Source organism: Columba livia, chromosome 18 (assembly GCF_036013475.1).
Source record: "Columba livia isolate bColLiv1 breed racing homer chromosome 18, bColLiv1.pat.W.v2, whole genome shotgun sequence".
NCBI classification, from domain to species: Eukaryota; Metazoa; Chordata; class Aves; order Columbiformes; family Columbidae; genus Columba; species Columba livia.
Genome location: NC_088619.1, coordinates 11,631,760 through 11,659,133, shown reverse-complemented (window position 1 = coordinate 11,659,133; position 27,374 = coordinate 11,631,760). Strand labels below are relative to the sequence as shown.

At 42.9% G+C, this 27,374-nt stretch overlaps 1 protein-coding gene across 3 annotated transcripts; it reads left to right on the top strand.

Moving 5' to 3' along the window:
• Positions 1-599: 599 nt before the first annotated feature.
• Positions 600-27,181, top strand: LOC102098860 (ATP-binding cassette sub-family A member 10). Of its 3 annotated transcripts, XM_005511889.3 has the most exons (41): positions 600-921; positions 3,542-3,654; positions 4,144-4,354; positions 4,571-4,729; positions 5,286-5,386; positions 5,756-5,982; positions 6,306-6,444; positions 6,820-7,005; positions 7,546-7,678; positions 8,355-8,526; positions 9,079-9,134; positions 9,232-9,342; positions 9,542-9,717; positions 10,040-10,159; positions 10,508-10,646; positions 11,192-11,282; positions 11,877-12,016; positions 12,417-12,536; positions 13,065-13,224; positions 13,491-13,657; positions 14,077-14,204; positions 14,651-14,788; positions 15,315-15,428; positions 15,816-15,986; positions 16,154-16,267; positions 16,438-16,548; positions 17,113-17,178; positions 17,753-17,844; positions 19,088-19,208; positions 19,533-19,650; positions 19,908-19,999; positions 20,733-20,896; positions 21,671-21,746; positions 22,471-22,565; positions 23,109-23,228; positions 24,071-24,211; positions 24,381-24,460; positions 24,553-24,608; positions 24,734-25,598; positions 26,082-26,607; positions 27,071-27,181. In XM_005511889.3, exons 1-39 carry the CDS (start codon positions 801-803, stop codon positions 24,821-24,823), a joined length of 4,929 nt encoding a protein of 1,642 aa, XP_005511946.3. In that variant the 5' UTR covers positions 600-800; the 3' UTR covers positions 24,824-25,598; positions 26,082-26,607; positions 27,071-27,181. The 3 variants fall into 3 exon arrangements, with proteins under 3 accessions (XP_005511946.3, XP_064891072.1, XP_064891073.1); XM_065035000.1 differs by lacking the exons at positions 26,082-26,607; positions 27,071-27,181 and having other exon boundaries at positions 908-929; positions 24,734-24,994; XM_065035001.1 differs by lacking the exons at positions 600-921; positions 26,082-26,607; positions 27,071-27,181 and adding an exon at positions 991-3,095 and having other exon boundaries at positions 24,734-24,994.
• Positions 27,182-27,374: the final 193 nt, after the last annotated feature.

Genomic DNA, 27,374 nt, shown 5'->3' with positions numbered 1-27,374 from the left:
CTCAGATGTGCTTTATTTTGCAGTTACGAGTAGCCTTCCCCATTCCTCACTTGTTGCCCAAGGGGAAGTGATGCAGGAAAGCATTCTGCTCCTCTCCAAAATGAGCTCATTCCTGGAAAATGAGTAAATCGACAGCTGCAGAAGAGCTGCAGCCTTTTATTAAGCAACAACCGGACAGCTTTTGTGTTTTCACTCAGCTCTGCAAATCAGATGCAGAGTTCTCAAGTTGTTGAAGTTCCCGGACAGTCGAATTCCTTTAACTCCTTGAATTACCGTGCGGCTGTACGCCCTTCCAGCTCATTTGGATTTCCTGGCTTATCTGATTTCCTCACCTCCCTGTTTTGAATGTAGACCCATTGGAAAGCTATTTAAAAATAAAAATAAAGAAAGAAAAAGAGAAAACTCCATCTTAATTCCAGCTGTGTGGCAGCTGCTGGGAAAGCAATTGAAAGGAGTGAAAACTAAAATAAAAATTACTAAAAACAAAGGGGAAAAGAGAAACAAGAGATACAGATCCTGTTGGTGCTCGGATGCAGGATTTGTCTCTGCAGAGGAAGCAGCGTTTGCTGACTCAGGCTATGAGCAAGATGGGGAGAAAAGTGTGACCCCCAGAGAAGCTCAGGCAGGGACGAGGTTGCTTTGCTGTTCTATTACACGCGATGAACGTGACGTGTTAAATACTGCAAAATGTAGTGTGCGTGTCTGCAAGGGAAGCTGGTTGGAAGTATTTTGCTCACTGCCTGGGTTGCTGGGAGCGTGTGCAGCACGGGGACTGAGCTCTGACGTCAGGCGGGGGGGGCATGGCCATGGCCATGGGACTGTCCCACCGCCCCCAACCCCATCCCGGACCACAGAGGGATAAAGAGCCCAGACACCTCGGAGCTGGAGGAGACAGATTTCCAACAGAAAACACAACATCAGGTAAGGAGGTTTGTATTTCTCTTTTGTTAAGGGAAAAATTATCCCTAAGGTGTTTTTATGCAGGGGTTGTGTTAGGTGATTATTTTTTTTAACTTGTTATTTTACTACAGTGTTATGCTGAATGCATAAGAGCTGCACTTCCCAGCTCTGTTCTCTGGCAGACTTTGAGCTTTGCATCAAAATGTTTAAGAGGCAAAGGAGCAAAAATATTCTGCTTTTCTGGGTGTGCACAGACTCTGATTCGTGCTACTGATGTATTGGACTCCAGGCGAAGAGCCACAGGTTGAGCGCTGGGTCCTCCCCAGTCACGATCCCTCCCTTGGCTCCCCCTCCTCTGGCATTGCTATCACCAACAAACGCTTTTGAAAACATGGACCCCCTGAATTTCACTTCTCTGTATGAATTAAGGTGTTGAACTTCGATACAAGGCAGGCTTAGAGGTGTAGTTTTTGAGTAGAGAGTAGGAAATAAAATAACCTGCTTGGGAAACTTTGTGTTAAAGAGTCAGATCTGTCTCATATTTATCAGGAGGTAAAGACAGTCTGAGGAGATGCCCAATAGGAAATCCCTGAGATGGTAAATAAATGAGGCGATTATATGGGACACACCTCCCCAGGACGACACAGGGTCCCAAGAAAAGTTGCTACAATGCCTGACAAGTGTGTTCCTGGAGAGCAAGAGGTTTTGGTGCATTTACCGGGCCCTCAGGAGGGAAATTCCTCTATAGACATCCCATTTTCCAAGTGATGCTCTTAACTGGTTTAAGGCTTCCCCAAACACCATTGCCTCCAAATGAGTTTCTGATGTTTGGTTTTGTCTTCTGAATCTGAGGTTTTGAACTTCAGGTCTTGCAGAGGCATCTCTCCTGCTTCTATTTTGTGTCTTTTGATAACTGAAATTCTAATTGAATTTCTAATTCTAAATTCAAATTGAAATTCTTCCTGATGAAGTTTGTCCAATGTCTGTAGGAAGCATCATTTGTTTGGCTTTCTGACTTCATGTGCCAGTTTCCAGGGTTACTTGCTTCTTGTTCCAAAGGCAAAAGTAAGACTAGAACCAATAGAAATTTAATGGAAATGTTTTTAAAAGTCCTGGATTTGCTCCTTTTTTGTTTCTTTTTAAATGAGGGGTTTGTTACATCTGTAGAGGTTCAGTGCAGTTTTTACGAGACCATCATGTTTTCCATGTTATCCAAATACTCCAGCGTGAACCTTTGTTTACTGCCCCAACATCCTGGGCTGCTGCGTTGGGTTCAAAACAACTGAAATAGAGACCTAGATTAAAAAAGTAGCACTTCCTAGAAATCCTAATCGCCTTTAACCTCCATGGTCGCTGCGGTGGGGAAGTGCCACAGGAAGCTCCAGGCAGGGAAAGCAACAGGGAGATAAACCTTGTGCTAACAGAGGGTACACAGGGATCCTGGATCCTTCGCCCCTGGAACACACAAATATTTAGTTCTTCCAAAAACAAACAATGAAGGGAACAGAGTAGTAGAACCGTTGATTAACTCCAGCTGCCCGATCCGTGAAATCAGGAAGCGATGTCCAAGGGGAAAAGAGCACGATGCATTTGAGGTTACTTTGATTTTTTTTTTCGGTTTGAGCTGGTTTAAAAGATTAAAATACAAAAACATGTTCTGAGGTTCCCTCCCTGCTTGGCTTCTGGGAAGGTCGTGGAACCAGTCAGCTCGGAAGCTGTTGCTGTTCTTGCACGGGATATTTGCTGCTTGGCCACGTGATGGAAGCTGGAGCTGAGATAAATATTCCCCATAAAAACATCCCCCAATAAATGCTCCCTGTTCGGTATTTAGGAGGATATAAAGAAGCACATTGGTGTTTTAATGCTGCCCTCCTCTAGCTATACTAGAGTTATAATTGGGTGAAAACATGACAAAATAGTCTCTTACCAGCCTGCTGAAGAGAGACATTGGAAGCATCTATTTTAGGCTACTTTTAGCATCTGAACACTTTCCGCTGTAGACCATGTGGGGAGAAGGCACATATATAACAGGGAAGGTTTAGGGTCTGGTTACAATATCTAGAGCAGATGAGCCGCGTTTTGCCAACAAACCACGTGTCTAAGACAAAACATAAATTCGCTGCAAGAAATGTCGGCTCCGAGGCTCAGCTGTATGTGCAAAGTCAACCAGAGCTGCTGGACTTGAGCTGCTGCAGGTCAGGTATATTTTAGATATTTTGAATAGCTGCGTATAAAAAGACAATTAAAATTTATATCTGCTTGCCTGTATATGCAATTCAATCCTCTCACGTTTTTTAGTACAGGACAGAGTGGCTTTCCTTTTGTTAATTTTATGTAGATGGAGAAACAAACATTAGCCCGTTGAATGCCTCTTTCTGCAAAGCCTTTTTGGGATGAAGAAGGATGAATTTGTGCACGTGGAAGAGGCAGCTGAATCCAACCCAGCATTCTGCTCCCTTGCATGATCTTGGGCTATTTCCTTCAAATTTCTCCTTGCTCATCCAAATTGTAAAATGAAGAAAAGCTTTTAACCTTTGGCATGTTATCGTCTTCCTCTGAAGTGGTGTTTACTCAAGTAAATACATTAACTCCCAGTGATCTGTTTTATTCTAAAATTATGTTATTTTCTTTCTCATCCTAGATGGGAAAATGCAGGGGATAGTCAAGAAAGCCTCAAAAATATTCCAGCAAACCCTTGCTCTTCTATGGAAAAATATTCTATTGGTGTGGAGGACGAAGACACAAAGTTTTCAGGCAAGTGTCTGTTCTTCCAAAGGGAAGTTAGGATTTCTGCTACAAAGTACTTTACACTGCATTGTTTTTGCATGGGGTGATATACGAGAAAATGTGGTTCTCTGGAAAATGCCAGCAGTTACACTTCATCCCGTGACACTACAACATCACGGCACAATAAGGGCTTGTTACAAAGCTGGTTTGTTGCTTTTGGTTGTTGATGCCGTTTCCGTGCTGTGCAGAAGAACGCAATGTCCAGTTCTCACTTACGGGTGTAAAATTATCAGCAGACCTCGTTGGCTCTGCTACTAAGAAAATACGGTTTTCACTTGGAACATTCCTCATGTTTTCAAGTTACTCCACCTGTGAAACAGCTCTTCCTCATGGACAGACAGAAGGCATTCATGGCCGGAGGAGCTGGATGAAGGTCCTTGAGGACACTTTCCATCCCACCCAACCTCCAAGTCACCGTGCTGCCCCTCACCTTCACATTTATTTCTTTTCATCTAGGAATGGATTACATCGGCAGCTTTTCTCTTGGTAACACTGCTGTCAACAACTACGATAGGCAGCTACCCACGGCAAGAAGTGCCTTATAGGTTCCTTGGCCGATTAGATGCTCCTGCCTTTAGGTCCGAGGGAGTTACATTGGCATACACACCTGTAACAAACACCACCAGGAAAATAATGAGCAAAGTGGCTTCGGATTCTGTAATGGCAGGTAAAGCTGCTCTAAAATCCTTGTAATTGCAGTGCCTGAACGTGCCCCGGCACTGTGGGCACCTTGGTCTTCATTGTGGTGGGGGGAGAAAAGGATTTGAACAGAAGGATTTTAGAGGGTACAGATCATGTCTGGTACACGTTTTCATGTTGTTGCATGACGAATCAATGGTTCAGCTGTCATGATTTTCTTTTTTTCCTTTCTTTTTGGTGGCAGGTGTAACAATAGAAGAGGTGGAAAATGAGGAAGAACTGGAAGTGAGAGGATTTTCGCAGGAAGAAATTATTGGTGTTGTTTTTAAGGATGACTTCTCCTACTGTCTGAGATTTCAAGGCTACAGTGTGGTATCTCCAAATGATGCCTATGGAGACATGGGTAACAAAATAAAACAAATCAGAGGACTTGATTTTACATTAAAACATGCTTAGATGGATCTCTGTGCTGTTATGTCACCCTGGGGGCATTCAGGCTGTATTTGCTAAATGCTTCAAGAAAGATACCATTCAGAATTTGAGGGGTTTTCACTTAGAAGGAAACAAAAGCCAGAGAAAACTATCCAAACCAAAAAGTAAGCATATTATCAAGTGTTCGTCATTGACGGGGAGAAACAAGTATTTTGCTAAGAACTAGTCTTGGAAAATGGAAGTGATGGAGACTTCTACACAAGCCTTTCAGTATTGAAAAGGGGTCTGTAAGAAAGATGGGGACAGACTTTATAGCACCAGGACAAGGGGTAGCCAAAGCCACCACCCAGTACCACATTATTCCTGGAGAAAAAATGGCTGTTTCAGGAAAATGACTGAGTAAAACTAAATCTTGATTTCCCAACTCTTAGGTCAAATACATTTTGAACCCCACACTTTATACATAAGCATTTATATACACATATGGAAATATATAGATCAAATTATCTTTTTCTTCTTTCCCACAGATACCTGCTATGATTATTCATCAGTTTACTGCAAAGTTCCTTCATACTGGTATAATGGTTTCCTACCAGTGCAGTCCAGCATCGATGCAGCAATCATAGAAGTAAGTATGATCCCGATGGGAAATATGTTTTCTGTTTTATCTGGAGTTATCTGTGAACTTAAAAAAACAACCAAAAACCAACCAAACAAACCCCCCCCACAGTTCATATTCTGCGATCAGTAACTTTGTAAATACATATTGTAACTCAAAAGTTAAAAGACTTAGAGATAATTTCATGCCTCAAGGTAGAGTTAGTGTTTGTTACAGAGCAATATAAAAGGATACTAAATATTGAGGTTTTTTGCCACTTACAAATTTAACATTGTTATTGACAAAGTAGTAATTTCGATGCTTATGAAAACCTGTTTGTTCTGATGTCGGCTGTTTCATTACCGAAAATCAATCTAAGGGCCCTTTTCTTTTCTTTAGGTGAAAACAAACCATTCCGTCTGGGAGGAGATGAAGTCAATTAGCGGCGTTCGTCTGGAATCACCCTCGATCAAACTTGTGTATAAACGGGATTATATTTGGTTCATTATGTACACTATGCTGTGCTTCTCCCCATTTATGTACTTTTTATCGGTGAAAGTTATGAAAGAGAAAAAGAAGCTCAAGGTGCTAATGAGAGCAATGGGTTTGCACGACATCTCCTTCTGGTAAGTTTCATAGAAATAAAGTGTGTAACCACAGCATTTATACTGTTTTAGGGACATAAGATGTGTACTAGCTTGCGGTATCATTAGGAAAAGCAGAAGAATAAATGATCCAGGCTGCAGAGCCTCTGCTTGGGTGCCCCGTGGCTCTTTGCTGGCACTGCTGCACCTGCACAGATACAGATGCAAGACAGTGATATTTGCACCTTTGCAGCCTGGAAACTGCAAAAGGAAGGGTATTTGGAATTACAAAGTATTTGAATGAAAAAGAGCGTGTCTTGTATTGGCTCTGTCAGAGGCAAAAATAACTGTATGTTCATTTGTAGGTTATCCTGGAGCTTGCCGTACACCGTGTATGTTGCAATAACAGCGAGTCTGCTGGCAGTTATCAAGAATGAAGGAGTCATCCATGACCACAATGTTTTCAAAGAATTTTTATTTTATTTCTTTTACGGCATAGCATCTGTAAGTTTGCTTTTGTGTTCTTAAACAATGTATGATTATTTCCATTTCCTAATCAAAACAGCTAAAACTCAAAGGCTGCAGAGTACTCTAGGGCTGGGAGTCATATGAGAAAGCAACAAAAACTCTACTGGGATTTATTGTAATTTGTAGGCTAACATATCACTCCTATTAGGGAGATGCTGGTCTGGCTGCCTTTATAGACCTGCCCTAAATATCAGAGCTGTCTGCTAAATGACACAACCTTGTTATGTGCCATGTGCATCCGTACGGGACAACTGAAACTCAGCTGGGCCTCTAATGTTGTTTTCTGCATTTTTTCTTCCTTAATCACCAGCAGAAATGCATCCTGCTGATTACTGTTTTTCTCTGCTGCAGATTCACTTCTTTTTCATGCTCGGCTCATTGGTAAAGCAGCCAAAAATTGCCGCTTTTGTGGGATTCGTCCTTCACATCATCTTTGGACTCCTGGGCCTTTTGACGTTGTTTGAAAAAGTACCACGGTCTTTGGAATGGATTTTTAATCTTTTCAGTCCTTTTGCCTTCACAGCTGGCATCTCCAAGGTATGTCCAAAATAAAGCCAGATAACAGTAGCTACCGTACATGATTTGCATTGCCATAAGGACCCAATCATGCCTCTCTGCCCTGGATGCTTTGTAAAAAGAAAACTTGACTCCAAGAAGTACACGATAATTCGTAACACATAGTTGAACTTTTAACTGCATCACAGATTTTACCAGCTCCATATATACAATAAATGTCAATCTCTGGAAAATTATTGCAGCAGTGGGATGTGTCTGGTGGGTACCAAGATCTGCAAGAAACACAAGGTCTTGAAGTGCTGCCCAAGCAAATTCTGTGTGCATCACTCTTCTGACGTAGTCACTTTTTCTGCACGGTTTTGAATTCAGCTCACAGAAGCACTTCTGATATTTGTGATTGTAAGAAATTGTTGTCCTGCTTGGAAACAGTGTCATGGTCACGAGTGGGCCTGGGTTTCTGGTGAAAATGATCGTGATGACACAGCAGTGGCTCGCACATTGTGTTACTGCCTAAAGGAAGCGTTGCATCTGACTTCTGCCTTTTTGCTTTTTTCCTTCCAGATGGTAAAATTACACAAATATGGACCAGACTCTACACCAGAATTGTACCCTTTCCTTAACCTATACATCATATTGACCCTTGACAGTGTCTTGTACTTGCTGTTGGCCATCTACTTTGATAAGGTGTTGCCTGGTAAGTGGAAATGTGAGGAAAAGAGTACAAATTCCTTTGCTTTATTCTTCTATAATCCCCTCCCATCATAGGAGGAAAGGTGCCAAAGAAGCAGTGGGATAAAGCTGAGAAAACCATCATCTGTGTGGAGCAGTAAAAAAGGTGTCCTGGTAATGAGCTGGTCAGGTTGTGGAACAGCATCTTAACAGCGATGGGCCGTGTCATGTTATGTGAGGCGCTCAAAATTGGATTTGCTGTATTGCTTGGGAATAAATGGTTGGGAAGAATCCTGTTTTCCCAGAAGCTGATATGTGTAGCTACCTCATTTGCCCCAGCCTCAAAAACAGGCTTCAAAAAGAGCATTAAATCCTGCTGCGAGGCACTGAGGTGCTTTACATCTGCTCCAGCAGCCCTGACCGCTGGGTTTAAAAATATGCTGTAGGACTTGACCTGATTTTCCACTAACATCTGGACCAAAGAGGTGATCAAGGAGGTCTTTGCTGTGTTTGTTCCCCACCTGCGCTTATGGATCTGGATGAGTGGATAACTTTGCAGAACATACCAGTCCTTTCATGCCGCCAAAGCCTCTATTCTGCATCTGTGGAGGGCAAGAGGGCTGGACACAATGCTTATCAAAGTTGAGTTGACACTTGGCAGTTTTTGCTTGATGTTTTGCCACCTTTGTTTGCTGTATTAGGCAAGTACGGAGCAGCGTATCCGCCCTTTTTCTTTCTGAGCCCATCGTACTGGTTCAGGCCCCGGAACGGGTACACGGGGATAGGAGCTGGCAGGATGGGCAGCCATGGTCCCATCCTCAGCAACAACACCGAGCCGGTGCCTCCTGACTTCCATGGGAAAGAAGCGATCAGGTAAAAACTCCTGTAGGCGGGAAAAAATAGAACACCACACATTGTATTTCATTCTAGAGAGCATAGCTGTATTGCACTGGTGAATGTTATACTGAGCCGTCTAACATATAAAATAATATCAAATAATGTTATTTAAATCCTTACAGGGCTAGTTTGGCCCATTGCTGTTGCTGCCCATTACTTCTTACTAGAAAGCAAATAAATACAAATCTGCTGCTATAATAGCTAGGTCAGAGCTTTTAATTATATAACCATGTGTTATCTCATTCCCTAGGGCGTCCCACTTCATTCACTAAATATTCATTGAGTTAGACTTTGAAACCTTTTAAGCATCTTTTTGAAAAGTATATTGGTTATTTTAAGTGGACAAGAAATGAATTATATAAAGCAATTCCTTCAGATGGAATTACTCTTTTCATTGTAATGAACAAGACCAGTCTGAGGAGGAGGTTGAGAAATATTCTTCCAATAGTTTTCAAAGTTTATTTTGAGGCAAAAGCAACATGACAAAACTGAGATTACATACTAATGGCTTGTTTACCTTTCCTTTAGACTAAACAATGTTACAAAAATATACAAGAAGGACAAGTTAACTGAAGGTTTAAGAGGTAAGAGAAGTTTGGGAATTCTTTTAATTTAATTTTTCACTAGATATGAACCCAAACTCTTTTGAAATATACTGGATGCATCGTATTTCTGTTCTAGGTGTGTCCTTAAATATATACGAAGGACAGATCACCGCGCTACTTGGTCACAGTGGATCTGGAAAAACTACTCTCTTAAATGTGCTCGGTGGCTTTTCCAATCCATCAGCAGGTAAGATGATGGACCTGTAGTGATAGGACAAGGGGTGTTGGCTTTAAACTGAAAGAGGGGAGGTTTATTAGATTAGATATAAGGACGAAGTTATTCCCCATGAGGGTGGTGAGACATGGAACAGGCTGCCCAGAGAAGTGTCCAAGGCCAGGTTGCACAGGGCTTTGAGCAACCGTGTTTCATTCATTCCCATGTGCAGGTTCTGCAATGATCTACAACTACAAAGTCTCTGACGTAGAGGATATGGAAGGAATTCAGGCATTGGTCGGGTTTTGCCCCCAATTTAATTTGCATTTTGAACTCTTAACGGTGAAGGAAAACCTGAGAACTTTTGCTCACATAAAGGGAATTCAGTGGAAGGAAGTAGAGCAAGAGGTTGGTATGTGTCTGTCTGGACTCTGTTTTACAGCATCTCCGACACTTTGTGCTTTCTTTTATAAAGAGTTATCATCACCAGCATCTTGTTCTGTGGAAATTAGAACAATCCTAATTTAGGGGAGAAGTGTTTTTTTTTCAATTCTTTCTTATCCTCGTGTCACAGAAGTTACAATTCAGATTTGCAGTACTTGTCTCTAATCAAAGCCATTTAAAGTAGATAAGTTTTAAATCTTGAAGTTGTACTCTGTGTAATCATGCATAATTTACAAAATGACCAGCACTTTGTAAATCTGGCTCTTGTCTTTTTTATATTGCCAAGGTGCAGAAAGTTCTCGTCATGTTGGACCTCACCGACCTTCAGGATGTCTGTGCCAATACTCTAAGTGGGGGACAAAAAAGAAAATTGTCTCTTGGAATTGCAATTTTAGGGAATCCCCAGGTAGGTATCAGTCATATTTACATACACACACTGTGTACCGCTTTAGCACAAGGTTTGCATTTTGATTTGGCACGCAGACATTGGTACTTTCCCCTGGGCACTCCAAGTCTGCTGACCTACTAATTCACTTGGCTGCTGGAAGTATCAAGGAATCTGGGTTAACGAGAACTGTATTTTAAATGAAAAGGGTAATAATATTGTAATAGGAGAAAAAGCAATAAAACCAGCTTCTATTTGAGGATGCATGTTATTCTTAGAGTGAGATTACGAAAAGCATGAAATGAAATGATGTAAGCATGGAAATACTGACTGGGACACGAGGAGATCTGACCTCATTTGCCTTTGCAGGTGTTGCTTCTGGATGAGCCAACAGCTGGGTTGGATCCCTGCTCCAGGCACCACGTGTGGAACCTTCTGAAGGAACGTCAGGCTGGACGCGTGACGCTGTTTGCCACCCAGTCCATGGAGGAGGCCGATGCTCATGCTGGTGAGCCCAAATTCTCACATCATAGTTGACCTACAGTTTGAAAATCAGGTTTTTCCCATTACAGAGCCCACGGATGGCTCCTGCCCTGCCTGATGCAATCTGTGCTTGCTGGACACATTTTGTCTGCTAGAGACCACCCAGCCCAGGCTGAGCAAAGGCTAAAACTGGACTGACATGTCCTTCCAAAACCTTGCTCGTGCTCCACTTCAGGGTAAAGAAATTGCAGATTAACTGGCTGTACCGCTAGCAGCACCCACACAATTAGTGATATTGTTTTAATTACTATCTTTCCTACTTCCTTATTGCTTCTGGGCTGCATGGGATTTTTTCCAAAGGCCTGTAAGAATACGTAATTAAAAGACTAACCTCACTGCTTAGGAGAAGGGCAGCAGTTCAACAAGAAAAAACCCTTCAGCCCTGGCCTGGTTTTTCTTCTCTCAATTTCATTATAAAAGTGTCTGTTGAGTTCAGAGGGAGCAGAGTGAGGTCAGTCTACCGCACTGTTGTAAATCCCCCTAAATCCTTTTGTATTCCTACCTCCTTAGATCGGAAAGCTTTTCTGTCAAATGGGAGATTACAGTGTGTTGGCTCATCTCTGTACTTGAAGAGAAAATGGGGAATTGGCTATCACTTAAGGTAAATCCTTTTCTTTTTGGTCATCACTCTTCTTATGAAAAGCTTCAAGTTGATGTATTTTCTTGTAGAGTCTGTGTCTCTACAGATTTTCAATATAGCGTAATAGAAATCTTGACAAGTCGTTTTAGAAGACTTTGAGGCTGCCAAAAATATCGTTCTTTGGACAGAGAGCTGCTTTTCTTTGGAATTCAATCTTGAAAGCTCTGCACGTATAGCTAAAATGACTGTGCAACCTCCTTTGCAGCCAAAAGGGGACCAGAGTAAGGAGAATTGTGATTTCCACATACTCTGGTGCCAGAGTGATGTACAAAGGCATTAATGTAAAGTTGTTTTCCTTTGGATTTTAATTTCTGTGTTCTTGATTTAGCAGTATTGGCCAGGATCATTATTCGTAACCTCAAGTATTTCTTGCACGCATGGCAAAACCAGGGGGCACTGCAGACACCTATACAAATTCCCACTAAAATGCTGCCCCATTTTGGAGGTTTCCATACAGCCTGAAGAACAACCTCTGGCTTTGTGTTTTAAATGGATGATGCATGCATTTTTTTCCTCTCATTTAATACTATGGCAATTGCTTTTTAATACAAACAGGATGCGCATAAACGACCTGTGTGACCCTGATCTCACCTCGTCCCTGGTCAGACAGTACATCCCCAATGCCGTGCTCAAAAGACAGAAGGGAGACGAGCTGTGTTACACGTTACCTCTGGAAAACACCAACAGCTTCCCAGGTAAGAAAAGCCCGTCATTTTGTCAGGCTTGTAAAGGAGAAAGTTTCTGTCAAGGGAATAAATATATTCCCTTGTCCCTACTGCATGGGATTGGGAAGCCCAGAGCTGCATAAACGTCAGCCTTAAAGAAAGCCTGTAATGGACATCCTAATATCAATACTGCAAATGAATCCACCAACTGATCAGCAAACTAAAATCCACCGAGCCTCCTGTGGTTTCAGGATGACGTTTTCCCACCAGGAAGGCCCGTGCTAATAAAGAAATCTGAATTTTCTACTTACCTCTAGAGAGCACAATAATTTTGCTGTGGCTTTTAAGTGATGGAAATTAACAATGTGAATGCTTCTACTCAACACTAGCCTTGGTCACTAAGCTGGATCTGGCTGTTTCTGTTGTGCAGACCTGTTCAGCCATCTCGAGAGCAGTCTTCTGCAGGGGGTTGTTAGTTATGAAGTTAACAGGACAACCCTGGAAGATGTTTTCCTGAAGCTGGAGGGCAAGGAAGCCATTGGTCATGAAGGTAAAACTTTGACACCCATTTGCAAGCGTAGCGCGATTAAGATTCCATATATACATATGTTTTAATTAATATCTAATTAGTTTCTGTTAAAATTGAATTTGGGTAGGTTTTGGTAGATCAGGAGCTGCTTTCCTTTAATGAAGGTTATCTTCTTGAAGAAGCCTAGATGGCTCGGTCTCAACACTCTCTTTTAAGCACGTTAAATAAGGCTGATGTTGGAAAGGCATTTTCTTTTGAAGGGTACGCTGTCCTGACCAAGAGATTAAGTAGCCAGGAGGCATTTCACAAGGCCAGTGAAGATGTTGGGTGTGTTGCCATACGAACCCAGCTTCACCCAGTCTGAATTCACCAATGTAAATTATATTCTGTGTAAATTATGGCCCCCGTTCTCTGCCTTTATTTCTTTCCTGGCTAAAAATGGAAGCATTCCTCTAATCAGAACAGAAGATCCTTGTTGTTTTTTTGCACTTAAACGTGTCCTTTGAAAGCTCTTTGTGGATAACGTTGTTTCTCTTGGTGAACATGCAGAAGACATAGACCTTGATGGGAGGGACCAGAGCCTCCCGGGATTTTCAGAACTGGGGAGCACAGCAGTGACTGGGATGGCACTTTGGAGGCAACAAGTCTGTGCCATGATGAGAATTCGCTTCTTAAAACTGAAGCACGAAGGAAAGTTCCTCGCGTCCATGTAAGTGCAGGAGCTCTCGCCTCGTGCTGGGTTGGTGCCTTCCAAAGGGTTCGGTCCTTCCCTTGAGCGACTGAGGGAAGGTTCAAATACTAGTGGTGATGTTTCAAAGCTGAGAATTAGGTGGGAAATAATTAAAAATGCTGGTAATGACAGTTAGAATTTAGTGCTGGAGCTCTGAATGGCTTTTCCCTTTCTCAAAAGAAATCACAGAATTAGTTAAATGTGGAGTTCCCCTGGATGCACTTACGGTCTGTTTCTCCATCTAGATTGCTGTTCTTTGGAATGTTTATCCTTCCACTTCTTATGATTTTCATTGACATTAAACTGTGGAATGACTCTGGCAACTGGGAAATTTCGGCTAGCCCATATTTCCTTCCCACCAAAGTGAAAATTCAAAATAAGTCAACAAATCTTCTCATCTTCAATGATACAGGTGAAGAAGAACATGTGATGTTGATTTGCTTTCTGCACCACTCTGAGTCCTCTTAGAACTGATAGACCAACCTTGCTTTACTCTTTCTTTATATTCCTTTATGCATTTGTGGCTTTTAAAAGCATTTTCTCTTGACCAAAAGCAAATCCAATTTTAGTGCTGATAACTGACAGACATTTAAAAGAGCTATGAATTTGGCAATTTTTTTTAAAAAATGCAATAAACAAATTATGGAAACATATGTTGTGTTTAACCAGTTTAGTTAAAATAGAAAAAATAGAGACAATTTTAATTTGCTTAGATTCTAAATTTATTTTTTTAACGTCCTTCTGCTTTGCAAATGGGAACTTGTCTATAAGAAACTATATTTAAAGAAAAAAGTATGATTATTCTAATTTCTGTTCTTGACTTGATTTCAGGATCAGAAATTGAGGATTTCATTGCTGCTTTGAAGGCTCAAAACATAAACCCAGAAATAAGTTTTGAGAAAAATGTCACAAGCATTCCACTATATAATGGAGCTATAAAATTATCCCTGGAAGGCAAGGTGAGTGAGAGGTTTTTCCTTATTTCATCCTATATGTCAACTGGACTTTCTGAAATGTGTTTAAATGGGACACAGAAATACCCACACCAGCAAAAGGAATATTTATTTGATATATTAAATATCAGTAACCCTGTTTATGGGAAACCAAGCTTATATTTTATTATTTTCACTGAATGATTTTCTAGAGTGATTTTTACAGAAAATCATCAATGCAAGTCTTTTGTGCTTTTCTCCAGAAAATATTATCTTTATTTTTTTTTTGGTGGTACCTGTTACCACCCTTCCAGGTCTTTGTGTTGCCTCTCTTCAATAAAACTGTCCGATCACATTTCTCATTGCAATCTCATAAATTTCTCATAAATTCTCATAAATCCGTCACTGAGCTCAGCTCCTCCTCACGTTTCTCAGGGACACAAAGGTGATATCTTTTGCTTGTACACCTTCAGAGCTACCGCTACACGGTCCTGTGCAGCGTCGAACCCATCAACTGCCTCCCCGTGCTCATGAACATCCTCAGCAACACCTTCCTCAGGCTCTTCAACTCCACCGCGCCGATCCGTGTTTGGAGCGATCCCTTTTACAGAGTGAGTGTCCTCCTTTTCTTGGTGAAAATTAATGGAAATAGCCGTGCTGAAGTGATAGGGACTGGGCGAGTTGGAGACTTGGTTGGGTGGGCAACCTCCAGTGGCTGGGGTCAGTGTTCCAGCTGCTGGGGCATTCCTCTGCAGTCAATATCAGGGCTATTTAATGGGAATTTCTTCTGCAGTGTTTGAGACCTTTGTAGGGTTTCAGTGCCATATGACATTTAAGCTCGTGATATGTGGCAACATAGGAATACACCAGTAATACTTGCAAGCCCTACCTCGCTTCAGAAGGCGTTTGGCAAGAATCAGCATCAAAAAGATGATCTCTAGTCTCAGCAATTTACAGTAATGCAAATACTTTTTGCAAATTTTAAGGTGCTGAATGCTTTTGTTAACTGTCTTAGTTTTTATGCTTAAACACAAATTATTTACCGTGTCATTGCTCACCCGCCTACGAGCATCAAGCTGCCCAGATATTCACTGGGCAGCTGCTGGTTATTGATGAGTCTGAATTTCTCTTCCACAGATAGGAAGCCCGTATACAAAGGAAAGTCTTTTTACTTTCTGTCTCACCTATGTGCTAACTTTGGCTGCTGGTTTGCCTCCTCACTTCGCAATGAGCGCCATGGAGGATTACAAGGTAAAAAGCATACCCCAAAAATGGTCTTACGCAAGGAGTGAAGGCAAACGTAATGTCTCTGGACAGCATTTTGTGTGCTGGTGGGCTGACCAGCATTTCTAGGTAGGATGCCAGAAGAAATGTAGCTGCACGAGCACAATGTTGTACCAAAGCACGTTATTCTGCATCTGAAGGAATCAGCTTGGGCTCAGAATAATTCGGGTGTTAATAAAGGTTTTTGAGGTGTTTTTGAACAACGGTAGAACTAAGAAAGAACTGAAAGTGTTCAAAAGGGAGAGGAAAGCTCAGCCAGGGCAGGAAGGAGTGAAGTTAATGGAGAAGGAGGAGGAGAATAATGATGTTTTGGGCTCTGCTGCATGACCTCTCTTTTCCCATTGGCTTTCACAGCTCCAGGCTCGCTCCCAGTTGCGGCTGGCGGGGCTCTACCCCTCAGCATACTGGTGTGGGCAGGCGCTGGTGGACGTCCCGCTCTTCTGGACCTTGATGTGCCTCATGTTCGGGGTCATCCTGCTCTTCAACCCTATCTTTCCCTTGGAGTCCTGGACCGTGCCGCCCCTGGTGAGCATTTTGTATGCAGGAAAAGAGGCAGCCAGAAATCCCCCTCCCTCTTTCTGCTCTGAGTTTTTTGCATTAAATATTTTAATCAAAATGGGCTGCTCCAGGCAGGTTTTCATATATCCACATCCATCTGGATGAATGACACTGACATCAGTCTCTTTCTCTAGATCATTTGTCTCATTGGTTATGGGGTGTCTGTCATCCTTTTTGTCTACTTAATTGCCTTCAAATTTCGCACGGGACGAAGCAATCGTTACATTTGGTCTTTCATCTTCATTCTGGTAAGTGAAGTGGATCTTCACTCTGACATGTTGGACTTACACATCTTGCCACTTGAGGTTTCACTTCAAATATACTGATATTTAGCAGAATAGCCCAAGTCAGTGACAAATAACCTATTTTTTAGCAACAATACATTAATATTGGAAATACTTTCTCTGATTTATTCCAGGTGAACAGCATTGTCTTTATGGTCAGTAACATACACACTGCAACTTACTTCACCTTCTCTACTTTGATTCCTGTGTTTGCACCGCTGGCCTGGTTGATCTTTGCTGTACATGTGAGTAAATGTGTCCCACTAAATTCACCAAAGGTCCTAATGGTGCAAACTGGAAAAGCAAGAGGCGCTTTTCAAATTCCTTTTCTTGAAATGCCAAGTGTTAAAAAGACAGAGTGAGAAAAGACAACAGGAGAAGAAAAGGTCCAGGCTGGGAATGAGAGAAGTGGCCAAGATTTGACTTGTTAGTCCTTTGACTGGGATATTTTTGGTTTGTTTTGTTACAAAGAGCTGTTCCAGCGCCTGTATTTTGGCAGCTGGGGTAGCATGGGAGGGGAAGGCGGTGGAGTGGAGGGATGAAGTGAGCTGGCAGAAGGACTGGGAAGAGGGAAGTCGTGATGGAAAAGGTCAATCTAACCTGGCTGATTTGAGGCACCTCTGGATCAGCTGTAGCCAAAGAAGGTGCAGCTCTTTAAGACAGTCTGAACCCCAAAAATAAGTACAGATCAAAGCTCCTTTATCCTACCCTGCAGAAAAACTGAGCATTCCTACATCCCACACTTGCTTCAGTCCCAAGGCACACGATGCTAAGGATCTTTTCTAATTGACTGATGTTTTTTCTTGCAGAATTTCCCACTCTACTTTGTAGGACATTTCGAGAGACGGGGTGAAATCTTCGTATCTGCCTTTGCAGTAAGGAGCAATTTGCTGGTTGTTTTAGAAAGGATGACTGTTCTAATATGATGGACTTGCACTGGGCTTGTATAACTCTCCTCAAAGTATGGGCGATGTGGTTGAAGTTTCATGTTAAATATTGGCAGAGGAGCTATTCATACATCTGAGTTAATCATGGGCTCATGTCTCATGTGACTCTGGATGTGTAAACACGGTGGGGGGATTAAGTGGAGCTCATGTATAAGGCAGAGATATTATTAATTATTATAGGCATAATATATATATATTATTAATTCTGCTTCTAGAAAAGAAAGGTTTCTGTTCCTGCTGTTGCTTCACTGAGCCCATTGGGGTACAGATTATCTGAGCTAAAACTGTAGCATGAATTCAAGGTTTTTGCAAATGATCTGCATCTGAGATGGAAATATATGTGAAACATCAATTTAACTTCTTTCCCTTTTGGACCTATATGACTACCTTTTCAATAGCTGAAGTCAATGAGATAGGTCCCTACATCCCCTTATAATTAAAATTAATTGTGTTGTTGCCTTGTCTCCACACAAACCTAACCCGTTTTTTGCTTTTTGTTCAGCCTTACATCCAGTGTGTGATCTTTGCTTTTCTCCTGCGCTGTTTAGCGTTGAGATCTGGAGAAGCGGTGACAAGACTCGATCCCATCTTCAGGTGTGTCCCGGGTACCAGGGTGCTGTGCCAGTCGCGTTATCCCGGTCCATGGGGTGAGCTGGATGCTGCCAGGACCCTCCTGCCCCCCCCCAACAGTAGGAGGAGATGGGGACTAAACTTTAAACTATTTTGCAAAGCCTGGATAAAGCTTGTATTTTTTAGTTTTAACCAGTCTATCTGGAGAGGAGGAAACTGAGAATGAAAGGAGGGATTTTTTTAATTCCTTTGGGTCATTACAGTTTCTGGATTACTTACTGGAGTTTCCCTGAATGTGTCTAGAGGCAAATTCCCATCCAGTGTGTTGCAATAGAAGGTCGGTTGAACTACAATGTCCTAGAGAGAATAACAAATGTGATATAAGTGCTTTTTTTTTTTCTTTTTAATTAAGCTTCACAGCCGGGGTTTCAGGATGTTTCACTAACAGCTGGTTAAATTAATAGTTACAAATTGAAATCCAACATTTTCACTCCTTTTCAAACGTGTCAGTATTGCTCTCTGCAGGATGGAGATCTCCCCTAAAGCTCCATCAGGCTGGGTCATCTTCTGCCTGCTCTCTGCTTCTCTGTCACCGCCAGCTTGTGCCTGGCCACCTAGGTCATGTGGGAGAAGATTTGTAAAATATATCAAATTGTCGAACATTAACAAATGTGGCTCAGCAAGGAGTTGGATGCCCAAATAGCTTTGAAAACCCGCCCGTGTATTTTAATTCTCCTTGAACACATCATTGGCGTGTGTTGAGCAGGGGAACGGTCAATACTTATCGATGAAAGAGAAGCTGAAGCTGACCTTTATTTTTTCATGTGTGCCAGTGGGACTTTTTTTCCCCCATGAATTAATATTTGAGCAAACACTCTGTGAAACAGCTCCCTGAATTCCAATAAATACACAGAATCACAGCATCACAGAATGTGAGGGGTTGGAAGGGCCCTGGAAAGCTCATCCAGTGCAATCCCCCCATGGAGCAGGAACACCCAGATGAGGTTACACAGGAAGGTGTCCAGGCGGGTTGGAATGTCTGCAGAGAAGGAGACTCCACAACCCCCCTGGGCAGCCTGGGCCAGGCTCTGCCACCCTCACCAGGAACAAGTTTCTTCTCAAATTTAAGTGGAACTTCTTGTGTTCCAGTTTGAACCCATTACCTCTTATTCTGCACGGGTGCTGCATTGGCACTGCCTGGGGAACAAACTTGCAGATCTGAGCCTGTTTTTGGAAGCGATTCCTGGTGACCCCGTCTCTCTGGCAGGATCCAGCAGAGGAGAGCGGTCGCTCGGCAGAACAGGGACCCCCCTGGGGAGGAGCCCCCCGAGGTGCAGGCGGAGCGGGAGCGGGTGCGGAGCGCGATGGCCTCGCTGCAGCACCAGGAGGTGAATCCAGCCTTCTGGCTTCTTCTCCATCTTCGGGCTGTCTCTGCTTTCTTAGCTCATACACCTATTAATTACTAATGGGAAATCCAAGCGCACATCTCGCCATCCAGCCCATGGTCCCCCAGCACCAGGAGGGGTTTAGCTGGCACCAAATTTTATTCCAATTCTGCTTGTTTTCCTTTTTATTTTTATCCTGTTGCTCTGTTTCCTGGATTTTTAATTTATAATTTTTCACTGTAAAGACACATACTCTATAGTAAGAACAGATGAGCTGTCTCATGGGACGAGAGTAGAGTTTTTATTTCCTACTTCATCTCTTCACAGGAGCCGGTGATCATGGTCAACGGTTTGCACAAGGAATACGACGATAAGAAAGGCTGTTGCGTCTTTAAGAAAAAGAAGAAAGTTGCTATCAAAAACCTCTCTTTTAGTGTTAAAAAAGGTTCAAGTATTTTGCTGCACCCCCTATAAATGACCAAAATCTATTGCGCAGGTCACATTTGGAGACCGTATTTTAGCTAGAACTTTCTTGTATGCACCCAGACCCAATGCACCTGCGGTCCTCCGTGCATGGTTTTAATTTATTGGGATAAGTTAATGAACAACCCCTCCTGCTACTGTACTTTCCTATAGTGCACACAGGGAAAAAGATCTTACTAAAAATAATTATTATTAACAGTTCTTGCTTATTTTTTCCAGGGGAAGTATTAGGCCTGTTAGGACCCAATGGAGCTGGGAAAAGCACAACTATAAATATGATTTCTGGAGACATAACGGTGACTGCTGGGGAGGTAGGTGATTCCTTTGGAGCGTTTGGGGGTTGATCTTGATGCCTTTGTAAATGAAGGGTGTGGAAAGACAAGCTGGCAGAGCAGCCCTTAACTCAGGGAATTTATGTATGTGCAGCCCTGGATATTTTCAGAAGTCAGAAGTGTTGATTTACTCAAAGCACGTTCTAGTTTTCATCAAAACCAGTGTTACAGATTTAAGGGTTTGAGCTACACCAAATCTTCAGTGTGTATCCAAAACCCATGGTGAAATTTCACAAGCCTTGTAAGAAATGTTGACATCTTAAAAAAAAAGCATCAAAACAGTCTTCATAAACAGTCTTGCAAAACCAGGAAATTGAAAAAGAATGTGAACAGGGTTGGGCCAGTAACAATCCATCATTTAATTATGTGCAGGATGATTAATGACATGCAGTAGGGGAGGGGAAATACCATTGCTGTTACAGATTTGGGACTGAATGTTTAAAATAGAAAAGTATTACTAGGAAAAGATAGCCTCATGTTGGTAGTATTACCCAAGTTTTACGGTAGTAAACAGCGTTTGGTTTTGTAGAAGCCCTTCCCTGGGTTGAGGTGAGCAGGAGCCGTGGTAGATAGAGATGTTCCAGTGATGTTGAACTTCCCCGTGTGCTAATGAGGTTCCTCACAACCCAGGAGAAAACACAACTGTGTTTCCAAGGGGTTCATTGATTCCCCTCAAAATAAGAGTGCACCTGCGGGGGGTGTGTTTGTGCAGGTGATGCTGGCGGGCCAGGATGCAGATGTCCCCTCCCCGGGGTCCCTGGGCTGCTGCCCCCAGCGGGACCCGCTCTGGCCAGACCTGACGGTGCAGCAGCACCTGGAGACCTACGCTGCCGTGAGAGGGATGAGCAGAGAGGACAGAGCTGTTATCACCAGCTGGTATGGAGCCAAATGAAAGACGGGGACAGACTTTTTAGCAGGGTCTGTTGCGATAGGTTAAGGGGTGATGGTTTTAAACTAAAGGAGGGAGATTCATGCGGGACATGAGGAAGGAATTGTTGGCCCTGAGGGTGGTGAGAGCCTGGCCCAGGTTGGCCAGAGAGGTGGTGGATGAACCATTCCTGGAGACATCCCAGGCCAGGCTGGACGGGGCTCTGAGCACCCTGAGCTGGTGAAGATGTCCCTGCTCGTGGCAGGGGGGGCACTGGGGGAGATGGGAAGGTCCCTTCCACCCAAACCCTCCTGTGATTCTACGATTTTAGCTTTAGGACAGAGAAGGGTTTTTCTACTAACAAACCAGGCTAGTGTGATGAAGAGACAGCACCTTCAATGCCTCTTTACTTTGGAGAGACTGGATCTCCTTCTGATGAGATCTGCTACTTTATGTTGTGCTCAGTCTCTTGTCTATGAAGATTTTAAACTCTAGTTTATCTAGAAAACTTCAGAAAAAAAAAGAAACTTGCTCCAGTACGTGGCCAATTCCACGAGTAATTAACTTCTCTAATTAGCTGTGTTTGCAGTCTTGAGTTTCTGCAAAAATTTCTCAATTTACCATTTGAGCAAATTTTATTGAGGAGTAAAATCACCAAGTAACACAAGGTGACGCATTGTCTGCCAGAATGTGTATGTCAGTCCCTGGTTCCTCAGCACCCTCACCGCAGCGTTAGCAAACAGAAATGGTCATTTCAATGCTTTTCTTTCCATTTCCTGCAGCTTAGCAAGAGCCTTGGATCTCCAGAAGCATCTAGAAACCCCAGCCAGGAGGCTATCTGCTGGAGAAGCCAGGAAGGTACATGGTAGCTTGAGCAAATCCTGCTCGTTCTTCTTCAACGTGGTGCACAGAAAACCTTCCTTCAAGCTTGAGGATGTGTTGGGTTCCTTGACCTGGTGTCAGTGAGAGCAGAATATGGTCCTTGACGTTGTAAACATTTTACTTTTTTGTTTCACAAAGTAGAAACTTCCTTCTTGGAGAGCAAAGCCTACAATTCAAGTCTAATAGAAGTCTCTGCAAATTCAGTTTCATAATGGAAGATCCTTTTGGTTTGGAAGGAGTTATAATATTTCCTTGTACCACAGCAGCAGATATAGCTGAGTGGATTCCTAGCAGGATTTTACTTCTTTAATCAATAGCTTTAGAATCCAGCCTGGCAGGATCTATCCCTCTGCTCTTTCCCTACTCTTCTGCATTGTGTGTTTAATAAATGTTAACCACAAATTGGATTTACAAGGTAATCACCCCTTCATGCGCCACCACGTGCCAGTAAATGGGAAGGAAAACCACTTTCAGATCTTTGGCAGGCTTGGGGGTTTTGAGGAAATCTGGTTTTTGGAGATTAAAATGTTAAATAAGAACACCTGAGGTGGGGTTTTTTCTCTCTGTTTCCTGCGTTTTGGAATCAGAGATTTAGGTTCTAAGAGATTCCCATGGATGAAGGTGTAGCAGGACAACTCATCAGTTTGCAGTTAAAGTAAAAGCATCCCTGACACGACCTCATTTCTTTCTCCCATTTCAGTTGTCTTTTGCGCTGAGCGTCCTGGGCGACCCGACGGTGATGGTTTGGGATGAGCCGTCGGTGGGCATGGACCCCAAAGGACAGCGCCAAATGTGGTGAGCAGCGCTGAGGCGTATAAACAGATTTAACAGGGCAGATCTTACCCTTACAATTGTAGTAACCGTTGAGCAGGCAAAGAGCTTCTGCCCCAGTGGCAGATACATCTGTATTTTCTCTTTTCCTAATGGACAGGGGGTGGGGTACCACTCACTCAATTCCTTACTCAGCAGGCAACAGGGTCTTGGTGACCATCAGGTGTAATCTTAAAATGGCATAAACTCCAGCTGAACCCAGGAGTTTGGTACAAAAGACAAAATTTCCCGTTTTCTTCAGAGCATGAGAAAAAAGTAGAGGTGGTTCTTCCTTTTCATCACTCAGACCTAATGCTTGCTCTAGCTTTTCATCAACAGCTAACGCTGAAAGCGTAATATTTGGAGGGATGCTGACATGATAAATTGCATTGGCATCTCCACGTCAGCTTCAAGCAAGATAACTGAAATAGTTGTCCAGGTTTTAATAATTTTACCATTTCAGTGGTGTTTGGGGAGGAGATTCTCCTTGGCTGTTCGTGGGCAGTAACTGTGGCATCGCTGTTGCAGGCGGCTGATCCGGAGGGCCGTGCAGGGCAGGGAGCGGGCGGCCGTCCTGTGCACGCAGTACCTGGAGGAGGCGGCGGCGATCTGTGACCGGGTGGCCATCCTGGTGGCCGGGCAGCTACGGTGGGCACCGGGGTCGCATCACCCACCGGGATGCCACCTGATTTTTAGTCTGGGCTTTGGGGTTTTGTTCTTTTATTTGCTTTTTTTTCCTCTTTATTTTTTGTTTTGTTTTTTTTTTTTTCCTTTCTTTTTTCCTTTTTTCCCTTTTTCCTTTTTTCCTTTTTTCCCTTTTTCCTTTTTTCCCTTTTTCCCTTTTCCTTTTTTCCCTTTTCCTTTTTTTCCCTTTTCCTTTTTTTCCTTTTTCCTTTTTTTCCTTTTTCCTTTTTTTTTCTTTTTCCTTTTTTTTTCTTTTTCCTTTTTTTTTCTTTTTCCTTTTTTTTTCTTTTTCCTTTTTTTTCCTTTTTCCTTTTTTTTTTCCTTTTTCCTTTTTTTTCCTTTTTTTTTCTTTTTCATTTTTTTCCTTTTTCCTTTTTAAATTTTTTTTTATTTTTCTACTTCCTTTTATCTATTTTGGGGGGGGTGTTTCTTTTTTTCTGGCTTTTTTTTTTCTTTTTTTGACTTTTAATATTTTTCCTATTTTCTGTTGTTTTCTGGGTTTTCTGTTTTCATTTTTTCTGTTTTTGTTTTTGTTTTTTTTTTTCTCCTTTCTCCTTCCTTCTTCTTCCTTCTTTCTTCTTCCTTCTTCCTTTCTTCTTCTCTCCTCTTTTCTTCATCTAACAGCAAATGCTGGTTTGGCTTGTTCCAGGTGTGTCCCAAGTGTCATTTTTGTGAGGAGTCAGGTGGTTTTAGCACCACAGTACGAGCAGCTGCTGAATAAGAGGATGTGTGTCTGCTGCCCACATCCAGTGGCTGCTTTGTTTGCTGCTTACAGTGGTTTGAGCACAGTTTTCCCTCCCCTGCAGGTACATCGGTTCCCTTGAGGATCTGAAAAGTAAGTTTGGCACGAGTTACCGCCTGGAAGTCAAGATGAGGGACGCGGAGCACAGCAATGCTCTCCATGCCGAAATCGTGCGCCTCTTCCCCCGCGCGGCTTGGCAAGAAAGGTCAGAACCCAAGAGCTGCTCACCCAGCCCAGTTCACGCTGGGACCCTCTGCTGCTCCTCCTGACCTCGCTCAGTTACTTACCTGGGAGGACAATAACCCTACAAGCACCCCAGAACCTTAGTGTTGAATCATGAAATGATTACTTAATTTTTTAACTATTTTTTTCAGGACGACTCATCTGCTGATCTACAAGATACCAACAGAAGATGTGCTACCTCTGTCCCAATCTTTCTCCAAGCTAGAAGCAGGTAAAAGGAAATAACCAATTAAGTAGGACAATTGCTTTCAAGTCATTCCTATAGATTTGTTTTTTAAGGATGCCTTCTCCATCCTTCCGCAGCTAAACAGAATTTCAGGCTTGAGGAGTACAGCTTGTCATTGCACACCTTGCAACAGGTATGTTGATGTAGAAGTTACAGATTAGATCCTGCCTGGAGAAAAAGAAGAAACAACCGGTGACAAGTGTAGGTACCGTCAGTCCTTGACAATAACAGGGTCGTTTCCACTGCGGCATGTTACAGATGTTCATCGACCTCACCCGGGAGCTGCAGGAGCAGGACCTGGATGCTGCACCTGATGGGGCCACGGAGCAGCGACCGCTTCACGTCTGAGCCCTTGGAGTCACAAAGGAAAATATTCAGTGTATTTCATCCGTGTTACTGATCCATCTGATTGGTTGGAACCCATGTCACACCACATACAGCTCTGCAGGTTTTCTGCCTCGCGAAGAAAAAAAAATAGAGTTATTATTTTAATAAATAAAGCCTTTATCCTTTGACAAATTGACGCCTGCCATTCATCTGTACCCCTGTTCGGACTGATGCATGAAGACTCACTGTGCTGAGGAATAACCCTGCCAGGATGAATCATTGGTCCCAAGCTGGGCACTGTGGGCTTGGTCATTGGAGAAAATCATGTGCAAACTGGGAGAAGGCTCCAAAATCCTCCCTCATCCATGGCAGGAGGACACCAGAGCTTTGGCTTGCTCCATCCTGAGAAGCATCCTTCTGGCTGGTGTTACTTGGCCAACGAGTGTGGTGCTTTCTGATGGAAGGGCAATAATAAATATATATTTAAAAAGTCCTAAATAAGACAGAAACTCCCTGCATTCGGGCAGCCAGGTGTTTCCCCACCACCCTGTGCCCCAGCTGCTGGGAAAGGCTGGGACCGAGTGGAAGATGAACATGCAGGCAAATGCAGGCAGGGCTGCGGGCAGGCAGGTTCCAGCAGGTGGCTGCCGTGGCTCAGGAACGGGCTGTTCCTGCCAGGAAAAACCCCACAGCAGCCACCCCACACACCCAGATCCACGTGCATCTCCAAACATGAGTGCTTTGGGCAGGGAGGCTCTTTGCTTAAGATTCGCTGACTGGGATCTGGCATCGCCAGGTGGGTATTTTATTTTGTTTGGGTTTATTTTCTTTTATTTTTATTTATTTGTATTTTTACAAGGAGAACCTGAAAAAAAAAAAAAAAAAGAGAAGGTTTGTATACCTCGGAGATGTACTGGGGATAAGTCTGAACTTGATTCTGTGTCCTGACTCATTATGCCTTTGGAGTCTACCTGGCTCTAAAATAGCTGAAGGTATTTTAAACGTTAGGGGTGTTTGGTTTTGGTTTTGTTTGGGTTTTTTCTGCTAGGCAGAGCAAAGGGAGGCAGACCCAGCTCCTCCAGGTTTAGAAGCCCTTCGCCTGTCCCAGCTGGTCACGGGTCCCTTAGCCGTGCTGGGGCAGGGGATGCTGCGGTGGGCGACGGGTGATGGAGGGTCACCGTCTCAGCCGGGGGGGAAATCAAACCCAGAGTGAGTCGAGAGAAGTTTGTTTGCATGTTTACAATAAGTTTTATGAATCAGAAGAGCTGTTGTTATCCAGGAGGCAGCACTTCACTGCTCTTCCCACACTGGAACACTTCGCAAACACAAACCTTTGCCATTCGGAGATAAAGTCACCGTTCGCTCCTCTGCCTTCAGCAACGTGCCGTGATGTTGCTGTTGACTTCAGCCTCTCTTGCTGTGCTGAGAAACAGAACAAAATTTGCTGGAGAAAGGATTTTGTGTGTGTGTGTGATTTATTTTTGGGCTCACTTCTCTTGGCCAAGAGTCAAGAATTTCCCAAGTAACTTTTCACAGAATCCACTCCAACAACTCAACAACAATCCGCTTGGTTTGCTTTTTGTATCATAAATGAATCTGAAGATCTGCCAAGGAGGAAGGGCGAGAGGAAGCTGGGGAAAGTGTGAGGGATACCTTTTGGCAGAAGTGCCCGAGCAAAACATAAACAAGCGGATGGAGAAGGGAGCACCGAGAACCACAGGGATGACCAGCAAGTCCAGCCCACGGGGGTTCAGCATCTCCACTTTCACGGGCAAAGGATGAGCGCTGGATTCCTCCCCGTTAAGGTAAGGCTTAAACGTTCTTAAATACAAATAGTTATTGAAATGGTATGAAAATATATAGTAATTAATAACACCGTTAATAATACTGGGTGAGACTATGAGTCAGCCATGTTGTTGTCATAATTTCTTGGATTCTAAGGTCACCCAAGCCAATTACATCATGTAGGCTGATCTTCCCTTTTTTTCTTTCATAAATAACTCCTTCCAGCCTTATTTTGCTACAGCGTGGATGTGTGAAATTTTTGGTTGTAATCAGTGTCTTGGTGCTGAGCTGCGAGGGTTGGGGCTGTGTTGAGGACAAGGAGGTCTGAGTCGCTTTCTGCTGGCAGCTGTTCTTGCTCTCTTTAGTAAAACGGGAAATAAAATATCACTGTGCACATGTGCAAGGGCCATGCATGTAAAAGCAGTCACTGCTGTTACACCTGTGGTGGTATTTGAAAGTAATTTTAAAAATATATATTTGTAGGTTCAAAGATGAAGACACTTCAGAGATGTAGGAGTGTATTCCATCAGAATAGAATTATCTTGTGAAAGAATGTACTTAGCAAGTGGAGGCTGAAGATGCAGAGCTTGCAGGTAAGCAAATAAAATAAAACAAAATAAAATAAAATAAAGTGAGTAGCTGACCACCAGCAGTGGCCAATTCCAGCCTTCTGCTATACCTCAATTTACTTTTGTAAAATTAGAAGTTAAAGTACTTAAATGTCTGGCTGGTAATAAACACTTTATGAGGCTTTTCTGACTGATATTACTTCTAAGTGACATACAAG